The 19,585-nt window shown below is 49.0% G+C and overlaps 1 protein-coding gene across 1 annotated transcript; it reads left to right on the plus strand.

Moving 5' to 3' along the window:
• The first annotated feature begins 576 nt into the window (after window positions 1–576).
• PTMS (parathymosin) lies at window positions 577–13,045 on the plus strand. The gene is made up of 5 exons (XM_039503834.1): window positions 577–1,801; window positions 10,850–10,921; window positions 11,795–11,873; window positions 12,039–12,112; window positions 12,815–13,045. The coding sequence occupies exons 1-5, from the start codon at window positions 1,754–1,756 to the stop codon at window positions 12,863–12,865; spliced, it is 324 nt and encodes a 107-aa protein (XP_039359768.1). The 5' UTR covers window positions 577–1,753; the 3' UTR covers window positions 12,866–13,045.
• The last annotated feature ends 6,540 nt before the right edge of the window (window positions 13,046–19,585 follow it).

The raw sequence follows: 19,585 nt of genomic DNA on the forward strand, positions 1-19,585 counted from the left end.
CGGGCGACTTAAGTGTACCGCGCCCCACACAGCTCTGCCAGACACGTTGTACTCACCTCCCCCCACGCCCCGGCAGCACCTCCTGCCGGCCTGCCTGGAAAACCCCTCTCCCCATCCACACTCTCCAGTGACTCTTGCTGGGACTGCAGGAGCTGGGAGCTGTCCCCACAATCAGGGCTCCTGTCCTATTCACTACAGCACCTCCTTGGAGGCAGGGGGACTCCCCTCATAGCCAGACCCAAGCCCCACCACGTGGAGTGCCTTGTATGGGGGGTTACATGAAGCAATGGGTCAGAGAGGGGTGGTGATTTTAATCATAGAATATCAGGCTTGGAAGGGACCTCAAGAGGTCATCTAGTCCAACCCCCTGCTCAAAGCAGGACTAGTTCCCAGACAGATTTTTGTGCCAGATCTGTAAATGACCCCCTCAAGGATTGAGCTCAGCAGGCCAATGCTCAAACCACTGAGCTATCCCTCCCCTCTTTTGGGCATCAGTTAACAAATGTGTTTCAGTTCTTTCCTGGACCATATTAGGCTCCTTTGGTGCATGTCAGGCTTGGGCGAAGAGGGATTTCTGGGCCCAGGAGCCAGCCTGAAAAGGCACCAGCTGAAGAGATATGTAGAATGAGACAAAAGGAGGGAAACGTTGAGCAAAAGGGAGACCAAATTCAGCCTCTTCCTATATGCCAAGCACCATCTTCCTCACCAGCTGTCCTCTAGCCCGCAGCTGGGTCAGGTCCAGCATGAACGCAGCGGGGAGCCCAAACAACTGGGATCAGTGAGCGACCAATAGCTGAAGCCGCAGTAGCTAGTGACTGGGTTGGGCAATAGAACGAAGTGTTCCCATCTCTCCTACGAAGAGGGGGGCAAGGCGGTAGGGATGGGGCAGAGAGCAGCACATTGGACAAGATGGTTACTAATAGCATTTTTCATGTCTAGGATTTTCAGAAGGCGACCTAAGGAAACACCACATCACCAACACATCCCCATTGCTTTCTCCATCCCTAGTCCTAGATGTGGGCCCAATGGGTTAGAGAGCGGAACTGCCAGGGAGTCAGGACTTCTGGCTCTATTTGACTTGTGTGACTTTCCCTCTCTCAGCCTCAGCTTCTCTGAGCAAGAGGGTGAAGATTAATGTGTTAGTAGTTATTTGTATTGCAGTGGCACCTAGAGGCCCCAAACCAAGATCTGAGCCCTGTTTGCACTAGGTGCTCTACAAATACACAGTGAGACAGGGTCCCTGACCTGAGCTCACACTCTGATAGGGCAAGGGGTGGGGAAACCGAGGCACAGAGATTCACCCAAGGTCAGACAACAGGTGGGTGTGGAAGCCTGGAACTGAACCAGGGCTCCTAGCACCCCTTCGGCTCACCATGCTGCTTCCCCTAATTGTTAACGATCGTTTGGCAAATGTGAGTGCACAGTGTTCCAAGGTTCTTTCCACCAACCTGGCTTTCTCTGCATCGTGCCTCCCTCTTTTCTCCCTCCCAGTCCCTTTCCCCTCCCTTCCCCAGGTCCCTCCCTTCCGTCGTCACCGAGTGGTGTATAAATCCCCTTCTCTGGCATATCCCTCAGCACGGCGGGACGGGAGACCCTGGCACTTCGGTCCCCGGGGCACAAGCTGCAGCCACTGGCCTTTGGGTTGCTGGGACTTTGAACTCCTCGACTCCCCAATCCCCGCTAGCTCGTTTCCACAGGGGGCTCCCGGGCATTTCTTGGTGGGTGATTCTTCTGCTCCCTCTGCTGCACCAGGATGTCGGAGAAACGCGCGGAGGAGGCGCCAGCAGAAGTGGGTGCCAAGGTGAGCCCCGAGCCCGACCCTCCGCCAGCTTGCTCGCCCCCTCGGTCTGTCAGCTCGGGAATGGCTGTAAAGTGCTCGGAGATCTTCGCACAACAGCGGCGGCGCAGGGAAAGCAGGGGCAGGGCAGTGTTGTCTGCTCTCTGCCTGCACCCCACCCCTTTCCTTTGCTCTTGCCGTCTCTCAGGGGCTCTTTCCTCGCCCCTGGCTTTTCTCCTGTCCTTTGCGCCGAATTAGCATTTGCGCGGAGCGATGGGCGCCCGAGGGCTCAGTGCAATGCGCACGTGAGAGAGGCAGAAGTATTTGTGCGATCACAACGCTGCTCTCGTTCCCCTTCTTGGCTCGCTTTGTCTCTCCCTCGCCTTGCCTGCGCTCCGATCTCCCTTCACTTCGCTGCTCACGTCCCTGGCCATTAACCCTGCGCCGAGCGCGGGCTGGTCCCTGATTGTTTTCTTTAAAAGCCCTTTGATATTTCTGCTGCCACCGGATCGGCGCGTTTGGCAAACGGTGCCGACCTGGTCAAATGATCTGTGGCTGTGCCAGTTTGGCTGGTCGGGGTCCCCGGGGTCGTAGCTGCGGAAGGGGGAAAAGGTCCGATGTATCCAACCAGCAAGGGTGGGTGGTGTTTAGGGGCTTTGTTAGATTAACAAAGGTAAAGTAATAAAACAGGAGAAGGCGGGAGTGGGAGCACATTAGTGCTTGTGCGTGCGATTGCTGGGTGTGTGCGAGTTATGCTAGTGTATAGCTTGGGTATCTCTGAATGTTTATTTTTCGTCTCTTTGAGTGCTGTGAATAATGCTTGCCTGCGTTGTGTTTCTGTGCTGTCAGCATTGGATATGCTGTGAGTGCTGTGGAAACGGGCTCTTTGTACTGGGGCTGCTGTGGGTTGGACTGTTGTGAGCGTTGGTTGTGTGTTGAGGATTTGAATTTTTGCATTATGTGGGGCACAGAGGTCGGGAGGGGGGGAAGCAATTCATCCAAAAAATGTGGGTGTGTATGTCCTCCCCCCACCATATGCAGTGCTATAGTGGATCTCTTTTAAAGGCTGCAGGGGCTGAAGCTGCTGCTTTAGAAATGTTTTTTCTCTTTTGGCTAGCTGAAGTTTAGTAGAGTTAGGTAAGAAAACGACTGAGGAAAAGAGAGGGAAAGAAAGAGGCTGGGTGAAGAGAGAGAGAGCAGAGTGAGGAAGAGAGTGTAGGGAACAGATGGCATCGCTATGACTTATTAGTCCTTGGGCAAAGATAAACTCTCATTACCAGTTTGGACAAAGACAAGTCCCAAATGGTAAAAGAATAAAATGCACCAGAACCAGCCTTTCCACTGCTGTGTTGTAGGGACTGGGGAGCACATTCAGCTGCCCACACTCATAGCAAACTTAGGCAGAAAGTCATCTGCTAAAAGGGGGTTTTTGGGGGTAAATGGGAAAGACCCTAAATAACATGTACTTTATGACTTGCCCAATGTTTTTTTAGTAGCTGAGCAAGCTCAATACTGCGTTCTTCCGACTGCCTCCCAAATTCCCAGGGGCAGCCAGGGGCATCGAGGTAAAGGTTAATACTACAGGGGACCCAGTCTTCTCTCCTGTGGCTTCTTTTCATTATATAGAATAAGAACGTGGGCATTTTATTTAAAAAGGTAGAAATCAGAGCTGGGAAAACCCACATCACCTCCTGCACCAGGTAGGTGGAGAAGGATTTTTCCCCTCATTCCATTCCCAGGGTGCCTAGGATCCAATTCAGCAAGGTCCTTAGGCATGTGAGTAGTTCCACTCAGGGTTGTAGTTCCTAGTGTCTGAGTGATGGGGTTCTAGGCCACTCCTTTGGGGAGATGGCTCCCCAGGTTCCTAGATCCGTAAGTGTTGAAGGATGGTCACTGAACTCCTCTTCCATGGCTCAGTTTCAGTCCTTTTCTAATAGTTCTCCCTCTACCCTAAACAATCCCCCTCCGGGGTTCACACCCTTCAGACACTAGCAGAGGATTGTCAGTCTCCCATTAGCCATGGCCAGAAGACAGGTCTTTAAATCTCAACCCCTTCTGACTAGAGCTTAGAAACCACTCCACAGTGCTGAGGGGTCTGTGAATCTGGGGAATTGTTTTACCAACTGAAGGGCCTAGAATCCCATTGCTCAAGACACTGGGAATGAGGAGCCCAGCATATGGATTGGAGGGAGTGATCCAGCTCTTGGTTCAGGGAGGGTGGCTGAAGCTCTCCTGCCAACATAGCGCTATCTACACTGGTGCTTATGTTGGTGTAACTTATGTTGCTCAGGGGGGTGATTTATTTACACCCTTGAGTGATATAGGTTATGCTGACATAAGATGTAGTGTGGACATAGCCTGAGAGAGCGTTTCTTGTCTCTGATCATGGGGAGGAGGGACACTCTCCACCTCCCCCCCAATCCTATATTAAGTAGGATTAATATAGTCCCAACCTCTCCTGTGAGAAGGGGACTTCTGCAAATTTGTAACTGGAGTGAGGTTTTATTCCTAAAGTTGGAGGTAGGGAGGAGGTAGTTATTCTGACAATGACATACACTGGGATGACATAGGAATTGTCAAGTTTCAGAGGGGTAGCCATGTTAGTCTGTATCCACAAAAACAACAAGGAGTCCAGTAGCACCTTAAAGACTAACAAATTTATTTGGGCATAAGCTTTTGTGGGTAAAAAACCCACTTCTTCAGATGCATGGAGTGAAAATTACAGATACAGGCATAAATATATATTGGCACATGAAGATAAGGGAGTTACCTTACAAGTGGAGAACCAATGTTGAAGGCCAGTTTAGTCAGGGTGGATGTTTACCTTCTTTTGGTATTGACACCTCCTCATCAATTATTGGGAGGTGTCAATACCAAAAGAAGGTAAATTGTAGTGAGCCAGCCACTCCTAGTCCCCATTCAAGCCCAAATTGTTAAGTTTGCAAATGACTTGTAGCTCTGCAGTTTCTCTTTGAAGTCTGTTTTTGAAGTTTTTTTTGTTGAAGAATGGCTTCTTTTAAATCTGTTATTGAGTGTCCAGGGAGATTGAAGTGTTCTTCTACTGGCTTTTGTATGTTACCATTCCTGATGTCTGATTTGTGCCCATTTATCCTTTTACGTAGAGACTATCCAGTTTTGCCAATGTACATGGCAGAGGGGCATTGCTGGCACATGATGGCATATATCACATTAGTAGATATGCAGGTGAATGAGCCTCTGATGGTGTGGTTGGGGTCCTATGATGGTTTCACTAGAGTATATATGGGGACAGAGAAGGCAACAGGGTTTGTTACAGGGATTGGTTCCTGGGTTAGCGTTTGTGGTGTAGTGTATAGTTGCTGGTGAGAATCATAGAATCTCAGGGTTGGAAGGGACCTCAGGAGGTCATCTAGTCCAACCCCCTGCTCAAAGCAGGACCAAACCCAACTAAATCATCCCAGCCAGGGCTTTGTCAAGCCTGACCTTAAAAACCTCTAAGGAAGGAGATTCCATTACCTCCCTAGGTAACCCATTCCAGTTCTTCACCACCCTACTAGTGAAAAAGTTTTTCCTAATATCCAACCTAAACCTCCCCCTCTGCAACTTGAGACCATTACTCCTTGTTCTGTCATCTTCTACCACTGAGAACAGTCTAGATCCATCCTCTTTGGAACCCCCTTTCAGGTAGTTGAAAGCAGCTATCAAATCCCCCCTCATTCTTCTCTTCTGCAGACTAAACAATCCCAGTTCCCTCAGCCTCTCCTCATAAGTCATGTGCTCCAGCCCCCTAATCATTTTTGTTGCCCTCCGCTGGATTCTCTCCAATTTATCCGCATCCTTCTTGTAGTGTGGGGCCCAAAACTGGACACAGTACTCCAAATGAGGCCTCACCAGTGCTGAGTAGAGGGGAATGATCACATCCCTTGATCTGCTGGAAATGCCCCTACTTATACAACCCAAAATGCCATTAGCCTTCTTGGCAACAAGGGCACACTGTTGACTCATATTCAGCTTTTCATCCACCGTAACCCCTAGGTCCTTTTCTGCAGAACTGCTACCCAGCCATTCGGTCCCTAGTCTGTAACAGTGCATGGGATTCTTCCGTCCTAAGTGCAGGTCTCTGCACTTGTCCTTGTTGAACCTCATCATATTTCTTTTGGCCCAATCCTCTAATTTGTCTAGGTCCCTCTGTATCCTATCCCTACCCTCCAGCGTATCAACCACACCTCCCAGTTTAGTGTCATCTGCAAACTTGCTAAGGGTGCAGTCCACACCATCCTCCAGATCATTAATTAAGATATTGAACAAAACTGGCCCCAGCACCGACCCTTGGGGCACTCCACTTGATACCGGCTGCCAACTAGACATGGAACCACCGATCACTACCCGTTGAGCCCGACCATCTAGCCAGTTTTCTATCCACCTTACCGTCCATTCATCCAGCCCAGACTTCTTTAACTTGCTGGCAAGAATACTGTGGGAGACTGTATCAAAAGCTTTGCTAAAATCCAGAAATAGTACATCCACTGCTTTCCCCTCATCCACAGAGCCGGTTATCTCGTCATAGAAGGCAATTAGGTTAGTCAGGCATGACTTGCCCTTGGTGAATCCATGCTGACTGTTCCTGATCACTTTCCCCTCCTTTAAGTGGTTCAGGATTGATTCCTTGAGGACCTGTTCCATGATTTTTCCAGGGACTGAGGTGAGACTGACTGGCCTGTAGTTCCCTGGATCTTCCTTCTTCCCTTTTTTAAAGATGGGCACTACATTAGCTTTTTTCCAGTCATCCGGGACCTCCCCCGATCGCCATGATTTTTCAAAGATAATGGCCAATGGCTCTGCAATCTCATCGGCCAACTCCTTTAGCACCCTCGGATGCAGCGCATCCAGCCCCATGGACTTGTGCTCGTCCAGCTTTCCTAAATAGCCCCGAACTACTTCTTTCTCCACAGAGAGCTGGTCACCTCCTCCCCATACCGTGCTGCAGAGTGCAGCTGTCTGGGAGCTGACCTTGTCTGTGAAGACAGAGGCAAAAAAAGCATTGAGTACACTAGCTTTCTCCACATCCTCTGTCACTAGGTTCCCTCCCTCATTCCGCAAGGGGCCAACACTTTCCTTGACTTTCTTCCTGTTACTAACATACCTAAAGAAACCCTTCTTGTTACTCCTAACATCTCCGGCTAGCTGCAACTCCAAGTGTGATTTGGCCTTCCTGATTTCACACCTGCATGCCTGAACAATACTTTTATACTCCTCCTCGGTTATTTGTCCAATCTTCCACTTCTTGTAAGCTGTTCTTTTGTGTTTAAGACGAGCAAGGATTTCACTGTTAAGCCAAGCTGGTCGCCTGCCATATTTACTTTTCTTCCTACACATCGGGATGGTTTGTTCCTGCAACCTCAATAAGGTTTCTTTGAAATACAGCCAGCTTTCCTCGACTCCTTTCCCCGTCATGTTATTCTCCCAGGGACCTTGCCCATCAGTTCCCTGAGGAGTCGAAGTCTGCTTTTCTGAAGTCCAGGGTCTCTGTTCTACTGCTTTCCCTTTTTCCTTGTGTCAGGATCCTGAACTCAACCATCTCATGGTCACTGCCTCCCAGGTTCCCATCCACTATTGCTTCCTCTACTATTTCTTCCCTGTTTGTGAGCAGCAGGTCAAGAAGAGCTTTTCCCCTAGTTGGTTCCTCCAGCACTTGCACCAGGAAATTGTCCCCTACACTTTCCAGAAACTTCCTAGATTGTCTGTGCACTGCTGTATTGCTCTCCCAGCAGATATCGGGGTGATTAAAGTCACCCATGAGAACCAGGGCCTGTGATCTAGCAACTTGTGTTAGTTGCTGGAAGAAAGCCTCGTCCACCTCATCCCCCTGGTCCGGTGGTCTGTAGCAGACTCCCACCACGACATTACCCTTGTTGTTCATACTTCTAAATTTAATCCAGAGACACTCAGGTTTTTCTGCAGTTTCATACTGGAGCTCTGAGCAGTCATACTGCTCTCTTACGTACAACGCAACTCCCCCACCTTTTCTGCCCTGCCTGTCCTTCCTGAACAGTTTATATCCATCCATGATAGTACTCCAATCATGTGACTTATCCCACCAAGTCTCTGTTATTCCAATTACATCATAATTCCCTGACTGTGCCAGGACTTCTAGTTCTCCCTGCTTGTTCCCCAGGCTTCTTGCATTAGTGTATAGGCACTTAAGATAACCCGCTGATTGTCCTGCTTTCTCGGTCTGAGACAGGAGTCCTCCCCTCTTGTAATCTCCTGCTTGTGCTTCCTCCCGGTATCCCACATCCCCACTTACCTCAGGGCTTTGGTCTCCTTCCCCCGGTGAACCTAGTTTAAAGCCCTCCTCACTAGGTTAGCCAGCCTGCTTGCAAAGATGCTCTTCCCTCTCTTCGTGAGGTGGAGCCCGTCTCTGCCTAGCAATCCTTCTTCTTGGAAGACCATCCCATTGTCAAAGAATCCAAACCCTTCTCTCCGACACCATCTGCGTAGCCATTCATTGATTTCCACGATTCGACGGTCTCTACCCTGGCCTTTTCCTGCCACAGGGAGGATAGACGAGAACACGAGTATTTGCTTCAGGTTGGGGGGCTGTCTGTAAGCGAGGATTGGCCTGCCTCCCAAGCCCTGTGAAAGTGGGGGATCGTTTTCCAGGATGTTGTAGATTGTTGATGATGTGCTGGAGAGGTTTTAGCTGGGGGTTGTATGTGATGGCCAGTGGTGTTCTATTTTCCTTGTTGGGCCTGTCCTGTAGTAGGTGACTTCTGGGTACCTGTCTCGCTCTGTCAGTCTGTTTCCTCACTTCCCCAGGCGAGTATTGTAGTTTTACGAATGCTTGATAGAGATCTTGTAGGTGTTTGTCTCTGTCTGAGGGATTGGAGCAAATAAGGTTGTATTTTAGGGCTTGGCTGTAGACAATGGATCATGTGATGTGTCCTGGATGGAAGCTGGAGGCATGTAGGTAAGTATAGCGGTCAGTAAGTTTCCGGTATAGGGTGGTGTTTATGTGATCATCACTTATTTGCACTGTAGTGTCCAGGAAGTGGATTTCTTGTGTGGACTGGTCCAGGCTGAGGTTGCTGGTGGGGTGGAAATTGTTGAAATCCAGGTAGAATTCTTCAAGGGCCTCCTTCCTGTGGGTCCATATAATGAAGATGTCATCAAAGTAGTGTAAGTAGAGGAGGGGCGCTAGGGGACGAGAGCTGAGGAAGCATTGTTCTAAGTCAGCCATAAAAATGTTGGCATGCTGTGGGGCCATACTGGTACCCATAGCAGTGCCACTGACTTGAAGGTATAAATTGTCCCCAAATCTGAAATGATTGTGGGTGAGGATAAAGTCACAAAGCTCAGCCACCAGGTGTGCCATGGCCTCATCAGGGATACTTTTCCTGACAGCTTGTAGTCCATCCTCATGTGGAATATTGGTGTAAAGAGCTTCTACATCCATGGTGGCCAGGATGGTGTTTCCAGGAAGATCACTAACGCATTGTAGTTTCCAGGAATGAATGATCTGGAGGATGGTGTGGACTGCACTCTCAGCAAGTTTGCAGATGACACTAAACTGGGAGGAGTGGTAGATACGCTGGAGGGTAAGGATAGGCTACAGAGGGACCTAGACAAATTAGAGGATTGGGCCAAAAGAAATATGGTGAGGTTCAACAAGGACAAGTGCAGAGTCCTGCACTTAGGACGGAAGAATCCCATGCACTGTTACAGACTAGGGACTGAATGGCTAGGAAGCAGTTCTGCAGAAAAGGACCTAGGGGTTACAGTGGACGAGAAGCTGGATATGAGTCAACAGTGTGCCTTTCTTGCCAAGAAGGCTAATGGCATTTTGGGCTGTATAAGTAGAGGCATTGCCAGCAGATCGAGGGACGTGATCATTCCCCTCTATTCGACATTGGTGAGGCCTCATCTGGAGTACTGTGTCCAGTTTTGGGCCCCACACTACAAGAAGGATGTGGAAAAATTGGAAAGAGTCCAGCGGAGGGCAACAAAAATGATTAGGGGGCTAGAGCACATGACTTATGGGGAGAGGCTGAGGGAACTGGGATTGTTTAGTCTGCAGAAGAGAAGAATGAGGGGGGATTTGATAGCTGCTTTCAACTACCTGAAAGGGGGTTCCAAAGAGGATGGATCTAGACTGTTCTCAGTGGTACCTGATGACAGAACAAGGAGCAATGGTCTCAAGTTGCAGTGGGGGAGGTTTAGGTTGGATATTAGGAAAAACTTTTTCACTAGGAGGGTGGTGACGCACTGGAATGGGTTACCTAGGGAGGTGGTGGAATCTCCTTCGTTAGAGGTTTTTAAGGTCAAGCTTGACAAAGCCCTGGCTGGTATGATTTAGTTGGGAATTGGTCCTGCTTTGAGCAGGGGGTTGGACTAGATGACCTCCTGAGGTCCCTTCCAACCCTGATATTCTATGATTCTATGATTCCTCAGGAAGTTTGTGGTGTCTCGAAAATAGCCAGGAGTGCTGGTAGCATAGCGTGTGAGGTGAGAGTCCAAATAGCCAGATAATTCTGCTATAAGAATTGTCATACTGGATCTGACCAGGGTTCATCTAATCCCATATCCTGTCTCTGATGGTGGCCTGCATCAGCTGCCTCAGAGGAAAATTTAGGAAACCCTCTAGTGGACAATTATACAATAAACTGCACACAGGAGAAGTTTCTTTCTAACCCACCTTAGTTAGTGGTTGGTTTGTGCCTCGAGCACAAGGGTTTATATCCTTTACTTAAAACTTGTTTCTCCCGTCTGTTGTAACTCTGTATTTTTTCATTTTCCACATAAATACGTAATCCCATTTTGAAATTTGCTAAGCTCTTGGCCTCAATGATATCATGTGGCAATGAGTTCTACATGCCAGATGTGTGTTACGTGAAAAAAGTTTCCATTTATAATGTTTAACTTTACTACCTTTCCATTGAATTGAATGTCCCTTTGTGTAATCACCTTTTCTATCCCACTTATTGTTTTATCATGTCCTCTTTTATCCCTCTTCACTTCAAATTTAAACAACCCCAGTTTTGTCATTCTCTCTGATGCTAAATCTCAGAATTATTTTTCTCATCCCATATCTAGGAATTGAAAGAAAAGAAGGAAAAACTGGAGGAGAAGACTGTCTGCAAAGAAAAGAAGAAGGAGATAATAGAGGTGAGACCAAATATATTCACCCCTCAAGACATACGTTTGGAGGGGATTGGGAGGATTTTTGGCAGTGAGAGAAGCAGTTGGCCTGAGGAATGCAAGTTGGGACAGGGGAAGGGAATCTGGGAGGTGAGATGGATAAGGAGTGCAGCCCAGCGGAGCCCATCCGGGATGCAGGTGGCAGAATGTGAGTTAAGGGAGGGAATTGTGAAGGGGAGAGGGATGGGGAGCACAAGTCAGAGGGGATTGGGCCACCTGGGAGGCAGACTACATGGGGAGTATGGGTCAAGGAGCAATGAGAAGGTAGCTTGCAATGAAAATTGCAGACCAGAGGAGGTGGGATTGGGATGCATGGTCCATGGTGAGAGGTGGTGGATCATGGAGGTGGGTGGCATAGGGTAAAGTGATAGACATGGGCTGGGTGGGAATACTGAGGAGATGGGTAGTGTGGGGTGGGTGGGGGGATTGAAGAGGTGGATGTCTGGGGATGGGCCCAGTCCTGTGAGGAAGGGCTGGGATTGGGGTGGCAGGTGATGTCGGGGAGGCACACAGTAGGGAGGTTTGGGGGGGGCTTCAGGCACATGGGGAGGCCAGGCATCATGAAGAGCACAGCCGAGAATGTGATGTGGGTGATATAGGGAGCAGAGTCCGAAGGAGAATCTGGGAGGGTTTCTGGTAGAAGAGGAGGCAGGTAGCATGGGGATGCAGGCTGGGGGAGTGAATGGAAGGTGGGTTGTGTGGGGAGATAAGGTTGGGAGAGTAGGTGGCTTTGGCAGCACAGGCTGGCTGGGATGGGGATAGTTTCAGGCAGCAGGAGTGATGGGTGGCATGGAAAGAGTAGGCCAAAGCTGATTGCTTCTGTGGCTTTGTTTTACTCAGGATGAGGAAAATGGTGCGGAGGAGGAGGAGGAGAATCCTGAAGACGTGGATGAAGAAGAGGCAGGAGAAGAGGATGAAGGTGGGAGCAGCTAATGTGTGTGTGTGTGTGGGGGCGGGGGGGTTGGGGAGCCAGGATTGCATTGCCATGGAGACTGAATCTCCCCTCTGGGCATCCCCAGGAGGGGCAGGTTCCCTTGAGCATTGCCTGTATTAACATGTGACTTGCTGTTTTGCTTGTGTCTAGATGGAGATGAGAATGGGCAGGAGCAGGAGCAGGACGGACATGCAGCAAAACGATCTGCAGAGGAAGAAGAGGAGGTGGGTGATGGCACTGGGAGCAGAGGGGGCAAAAGGGGGCTGTCTTGCCTGTCCGGGAGTTGGTGAAATCACCATCACGGAGCAGTCACATCACCACCACGGATCCTGTATGACTATAGGATACATACATCTCATTTAGTGAAGGATAAGGAATCCCGGTGGATGCTGTGTACAATTGATCCAGATCCTCCACCTTGCTTATTACATGTAGGATGCTTGAGATTGTGTGGGACCCTGGATCTCACATACATCAGTTATTTCTGTGGCTTATGTAGGAAACTGGATCCAATCTGAAACTGAGATTTTTAATGAGGTCACGGTGATCCAGTTTTGAGGGTGGATTCCAGGGGACTGACTAAGGCAGTGTGGATCCATTTGGAGTTTATGTGCTGGAAATAATAGTGTTGATACCATGTGGACTGATCTGTCCAGGTTCTTATACCATGCCCATCACTGGCGTATCTGAGCACCAGTCACCTGTATGGTCTGTAGAGAAGAGGGGATTCCGGGGGGACAAACAAACAGAATTTGCGGGGGGGAACCATGCAGCAATGTGAATCACAGGCAGAGAGTGTGATTCAATGTGTAGGATTCAATGTGATTCAATTGGGCTAAATCCTATGAAACAATTTGGGGGGGCGGGGGCGGAGGGGGTCTAACTATGCTAATCACACTCTCTCCCTTCTCCCTAATCCTGTATAGGATGAAGTTGATCCAAAGAGACAGAAGACAGAAAATGGGTCTTCGGCTTGAGTTCTCTCTTCCTATCCTTTTCTGCTCCATCTGTCTCTCCTCCCTCCATTCCAGCCTGTGCTTGCACTGTCATTTAGCCTCTGGCTTCACACAATCTCAGATGAGGAAGGATTAGAAATGCTCTCAGACAGAGAAGAGGGCATGGGACTAAGAGTTTCCCTTCCACCCCAAGTTCTAGCCTTCCTACGATGCTCCCAAATCTGAGGTTGCCCACTCCCCTAGACCGACTCCACTGCTGATGATTATTCCTGTACCCCACTCCCAAATAATCCTAATAGTCCTCAAAATGATGACCCTCCTTCTCCCAATAAGCAACCTGACATATCCCAACTTCCAAACTCATCCCACAACAAGCACCTCTAATCTCCTTTCACTTGCCACCTCTCTCCACTAATTTGATCAAGAATCTTGCCTGCCTCTGCTTCTGAGATCTTCCCTCCAACATCCTCCTTGGGATACAGAAGGTTGAGGGCAGGGATCTCATGTTGATATTTCCCTATCCTAAGCCTCCCCTTAACTGCCTTCTATCTGATCCCTCTGAGAAAGAAAGAAAAGGAATGTTACATGCAAATAACTTTTTTTTTTATTAAAGCATACACACAGGCAGAAATGTAGGTACATGACAGGTAAACTGGCCCCATGATTTTTTTTCCAGAGGATAAAGGTTGTTTTTATGTATAAATCAATTTGTTTTGCAGTTTTTCCTCATTTGGGGGCTTTTTTAAAAAAAAAAGAAGAAAAAGAGAAATAATTAGGGACCAAATTTTGATTTCCATCCCCCTTCCAGATTACCTTGTTGCTGTTTTTTGTAAATTAAAGCCGATCCAGTTATGGCATTTTCTATGGCACAAACCATCACAAGGGTGATAGATATAAATATATATATTGTTTTCAAGTAGCACTGTAAATAAACTCATTTAAAAAGATAAAGTGTGCATTTGTCAGGTGGTGTCTACGAATCCCAATTCAAATTTTGAACCAACTAACAGATTAGTTTATTGAAGAAAAATAGCACCTGGGTTAAGTTGAGCAGCAGTTACTGCAGAGAAGAGCCATGGCTGGTGTCCCCTGGCATTGACCTGGAGACTCTTGAAAAGCAGTCTGTTGTGCCTACTTCTTCCTCCCTTGTACTGCTTCACTGGCATGCCAGGAATGGCAGAAAATGCAACAGGCCTATTTTACGGGTGACATTCTGAAAGCGGAGGTCTCTGCCCCAGAAGCAACAATGCCCAGAATGACCAGGATTCTATGCTGAGGCTGCTGGATTCAGGTTCTGTGGTATTTTATAGCTTTCATACTGACCAAGGCACCCTGTGCAAATCAGTCATCACTGATCCCTACATTTAACCTGGATTGAGCAATCATGCATATAAGGGTGCACAGAAGTGCTGGAAAGAGATTGATCTTTAGTTCCTGGCTCAGACACATGACCTGAGTACGTGCTGGTTAAAATTGTACATATTTCTAATTTTTGATAATTTTCATTTAGATTTTGAATTACAATGGAAAAAATAGTGGAACATTTTTCGACAAAGCTTCATGAGAACCTTTTCCTGTTTTTGATCAGTTGTTTGTAACCACTGTCCATGTAGGCCGATAACCCTGCCAAGTGGTAGCGACCAGGAGCCACAGACTCAAGTGGTTACTGTTACATCTTTCCTTTTTGTTTTATTTTTAAAATCAAATGGAAATAAAGCTGAATACCAACCAAAACACAACAGCCGCAGAATAATATTAACTCATCTGAACCTCATTGGCTTTCCGCTCACTCAGCCACTTTTGTTCTCAGAACAGTTTCTTCTGCAACTGGCTGTTCAACTGCAGAGATGGATCTGCCACCTGGAGCCTGTGTGTTTCCTGTTCCTGGTGTTTTCATTGTAATTGACTTAATTTTCTCAACACAAGAACATGCAGTAGCATTCTGGGTGTCCTCTAGATAACAGAGCGCCAATGGAAACTCCTTGGTTTTGTGTGGATGTCTTCTGTTCCTCCTGTAGGACTGACCCTCAGGAGAGGCTATGACACTACCTTTCAGTGAGTGGTGCAGCTGTTGACAAGGTTTCCAGCCCCTTCCTGATTGGAATTAACATTCTCTCCTGCTTGCAATGGGGTGACTTCAGTGTTCTTGTCAATTTTCTTATGTTGCAGTTTCTTGCTCTTTTATAATCACTCCAGGGTCAATGGTCTCTGGCTGAAAAAGTATATTAGCTGCTGGCACTAAGGTTTGTGTCCTGCTGTCCATGGGTCTCTGAACCAGTATGTAGTGGTCTCTCACTCTCAAATGAGGAGGGAGGCAACTCTGGCTCACTACAGGCAGACTGCAAGTCACAGTTTATAGAGGAAACTCAGACCCTCTGGACGGGGCAGAGCCACAAACAGTCTATATAGCCTAGCACCTTCTGGCTGGGGCCAGTGGTACTTAGCAGTCTGTAAGGGAGCTCTGGCTCCCCAGGTGGGGCACAGCACAAACAGCCTATAGCTCAGCACCTGGCTGGGGCAGAGCAAACAGCAGACAAAACATTCTGGGATCTAGCATCCTGGCTCGGGTGGACAGCGGATGAATGCAGGCCTCTTGGGCCTCAGGTGGGGTGGCAGGGGGTAGGATGATGCAGGCCCACCTGACTCCACCATATCCCAGCCCAAGGTCCTAACACTGGGGGAGTGTTCTACCGCTGAGTCAGCAGGGAATCCCACTGCAACACGCTGACTCACCCTCTGGCAGCAGAAACAAATCAGAGTCTGGTTCCCCTGGGCTACTTCCTACCGCAGACTGGGTGTAGGGCTCTGCAGTCCAAAGGTCCTCTGTCTCCTTAGCGTAGGGTGGCCACATTTCCCTATGCTGAATATGGGACACCTGGTATAATTACTTGTATTCAGGTGAGTTCAACAGCAATCAATCAGATCTATGCAGTACAAACGTTCAAATTAACATCAATGCCACTGCTTGCATCCGAAGAAGTGGGTATTCACCCACGAAAGCTCATGCTGCAAAACGTCTGTTAGTCTATAAGGTGCCACAGGATTCTTTGCTGCTTCTAAATTAACATCAAGTTGACTGAACCCCCGTTAAAAAGAAATACTGAGTAGTTGGATTCTTTATATTTACCTTCTTATCTTTAAGGCTTTAGGGTTCACATGGGGAGGGATGACACATACACCCCTACCCACCCACCCAAATGTGATACACACACACTCCCGTACACCTTTCTCACATAGGGAGGTGACCGACTGATCCCTTCTTCCCCTCCCCTCCCTGCTTGGCACTCTCTGTCCTCCATGCCTGGCTGGGCTCCTGGGACTGACCTGCCTCTCCTGGTACCTGGTGCTGTGACTTCCCAAGCCTAGGCAACACGTGGGGGAGGGCATGCAGGGTCATATGTCCCCCCTTCCCTCCAGATTTCTGCCAGGGTTCACACCAGAATGTGGTCAGTAGCAGGCTTTCAGCACTGTGTAGGAGGGAAGGGATGGGAGCTGCTTCCAGCCACAGGGGAGGGGGCAAAGGAATGACGTGGACCATGCCTTTGCACAGCTCATCTCTCCTCGCCCCCCTCCCCCTGCCCTATGTGGCTGGAAGTGACTTGTCCCTTCCTGCCTGCACAGTGTCAAAAGGCAGCTAATACCTCCAGGCTACTGCTGGCCACTGACATAACCCAGCTGTCTCCTGTCCCCTGGCTACAGTGCGGGCTGGAAGGGGATGAAGTCCTCAGGACGCATTGTGCACCAGGACCCAGAGAACCTGACTGCAGGGGCGTCAGCAACCAGCCAGAGAAGTGGCTCAGCAGTGGAGGGGATGGGGAAGCCCCTTGCTCCTTGGCGGCAGGACCCAGGGCAGCGGGGACGGGGAGGCACAGGTGAAGAGGGTGCTATGCCCTTGCCCCGGGGGCTGCTGTGGAGCCTGCAGGTTCGGGTCATGAACAGGCTGGAAAGTGCTTTCTCCCCCCGCCACTCCAGAGCTTAGCTGAGGGGTGGAGAGGCTTCCCCATGCCAGTGCTGAGTGGGGCTTTGGCACATGCAGGGCTTGGCTCCTCCTGGCCAGCGCCCCAGGTCAGAGGGTCTTGGGCTTTCCGGGGCTGCTGGCCCAGCCAGAGGCAGTGCGGGAAGGAAGGAGCCTGCTAGCCAGGCTGTTGGTGAACTGAGTGTTACCACCAGGGGCTGGATCTCCGCACAGCGCTGGGAATGGGACACGCCTTGCAGGAGGGGATATCGAGGAGCAGCGGGGATGGGGGGGTGTCAAAGGGGCAAAGCAGGGAGAGGACAGTGAGAGGGAGAGCACCTAAAAGGCCAATGGGTGGGCAACAGAGGCGACGTGTAACTGGCTGCCGCGAGGTGCCTGCCTGCAATCACCAGCTATCGCAGCTCACAGTGCACAGCCAGTGCTGGCCGGAAGCAGGACGAGGGGGCAGGGTCCTGCTGGCCGAGAGCTGGCACGCAGCAGGGGCTGTGCTGATGGACCAACAGGGGGAGCGGCCGGCCCTGCGCGCTGCATCTTTGCTCCGCCAACAGCCTTGAACACCCATCCACATTGTCAGTCACTGGACCCTCCCACTCACCACTGGTGGGCGGGCAGTTGGCGAATAGGGATCTGGCCAGCAGTAGGAACCGCCAGTACTGATGGGGGGGAGGAGGGGAGGAACAGAAAATATGGGACAATTTGCCCGTTTTTAAGAAAATGTTGGGACACTTGCAAGAGAGCTTAAATATGGGACTGTCCCTTTCAAAATGAGACATCTGGTCACCCTACCTCAGGGTACTTGACCGCTGGCAGTCCCCACAGTGCCTCAGGGCATTCATCTGACAGTGGTCCTGGCAGCTCTTCAGGGCACTCGTCTGTCTCCTCCAGCCACAGGGCACAGCTCCACTGGGGGCCTAGTTTGGGATCCTGTTGAGATCCCAGCTCCCTGGAAGAGCTGCCTGCTCCCTTTTATGCTCCAGGCCCAATTAAGTGCTGGGGCTCTCCTTTTATATTTACTTCTGGTGAGGTGGGCGCGGTGGATTTAGCTCCACCCACCAGGGGGAATGTAGTGGTCCTTCACTCTCCTGCTCGGAGGAAGGCCACTCTGCCTCACTACATGGGGACTCTAAGGAAGCCTGTGAGGTGAGTTGTGATAGGCTCACAAAGCTAAATAGGGATCCCATGAATCTGCCAGGACCCTTTTTTATTTTGATTCTCAAGTTCTTTGCTATTTGTACCAATACTTTTGCTAAATGACTGCATTTGAGTGCACATAAGGGTGTGGCATGCGATGTGGAACTGATACATTAATGCGGAGAGCAGAAACGAGCTACTCATGAATTGTGGGCCATTCTCTGCTACTAACACGTCTGCAATCCCCTGGTGAGCTCAGTGCTACACAATGGTTATTCCCTTGCTACTCAGCATGGTCTGCAACAGCTCAATCTTTTAAGAAGCTGAGTACTTGCTCACAAATAAGAGGTTCCTATTTAGTTCTAGTAGATCTAGCTCTACCCTAGACCAAGGGTGATCATGTATCTCATGTGATGTCAGCCGTCCCTGTGCATTAACCTATGAAAGCTTATGCTCAAATAAATGTTTTAGTCTCTAAGGTGCCACAAATACTCCTCATTCTTTCTATTGACAGTGGTATCGTATTTACATTTTATTATCTTTGTGGCAGCGTTCGCGCCTGGTGGGACTAGACCACCTCCAGCTCTCTTTTGCATTCATAGTACCCAGCTGGAAGCTGGGGTGATCTCATGCCATGTTATACTACAAAACAACCTCCTCTGTACAGGGTCCCATCATCAGCAAATTCCTCTTGATGGTCCCAGTCAGACTGGAGATCCCTGGACTGCTCCTCCCAACCATCGAGCTAGAAGGACTTCCTCAGCTGTTGTGAGCTGGGGTCATTTTTTGTTTTCTTATTTGAATTTGTCAAATTTTCTTTCAGAAGCAGTTGGTAAGTGAATCCTATTTACTTCAAATCCCCTTCCTGAGGCCACTATTCCCAGGCACATTTGACATGACAATAAGCTCCTCACCTGGCCCCTCTTTCACATTTAATCAGTGCTGTGGCAATTTCACGATCCTGTTCCGAAGTCCAGGCTGTGCTTCAGTGGTTTCTGTGATGTGGCTTCCAACTCTTTACGGTCTGTTTCTACCTTGAACAGATTAATGAAACCACTCACAAACCAAAACGATTCCCAACATTTCTTCTTCATCTGAGCATCGGGCTGTGGTGATTTAGTAGTTTGAAAGCACATGCTACTGGCTGATCATCTTGTAAAAGGACAAGCCTTTATGCATGTCAATTTACATTGAGTGAGATTTTAGGCTTTTTATTCATCTCAAAATATTTCAGCACTGTTGCTTCTGTGACAAATCTTACTAATTCCCCCAAATTTTCCTTTTGCCTTTAATCCCAGTGTCATTCTGTGGTCATCATCCTCAAGTAGCATGCTAAGTGGAACACTTAGTCTAACAAATTAAAGATGAATTTGTTTAGGTGTGTTAACAAGCCCATGAGCACTTCTTGTTTTAGATTATTTTCATTTGTACAAGTGCTTCCATCTTTCTTGGGCCTGTTGAACTCCTTTGTAACTGAACGTGTGTCCTACATAACTAATCTCATTCAGTCTGGTCTGGCATTTTTCCTGTTCAATTGAAGGTTTTTGTTTTTTTGTGGGGGTTTGGGGTTTTTGTGTGAGGGGGTGGGGTGGGGGGGTGTTTGTTTGTTTTTGGTTCACTGCAAAACATGTCTC

Source organism: Mauremys reevesii, linkage group 1, assembly GCF_016161935.1.
Source record: "Mauremys reevesii isolate NIE-2019 linkage group 1, ASM1616193v1, whole genome shotgun sequence".
Taxonomy (NCBI): Eukaryota; Metazoa; Chordata; order Testudines; family Geoemydidae; genus Mauremys; species Mauremys reevesii.

What these genes read in the sequence shown, in the direction of transcription:
- PTMS (XM_039503834.1), top strand. Translation starts at nt 1,754, where the DNA reads ATGTCGGAGAAACGCGCGGAGGAGGCGCCAGCAGAAGTGGGTGCCAAG. An exon ending in CAGCAGAAGTGGGTGCCAAG is followed by an intron (nt 1,802 to 10,849) that starts GTGAGCCCCGAG and finishes TCCCATATCTAG; the next exon opens with GAATTGAAAGAAAAGAAGGA. An exon ending in GGCAGGAGAAGAGGATGAAG is followed by an intron (nt 11,874 to 12,038) that starts GTGGGAGCAGCT and finishes GCTTGTGTCTAG; the next exon opens with ATGGAGATGAGAATGGGCAG.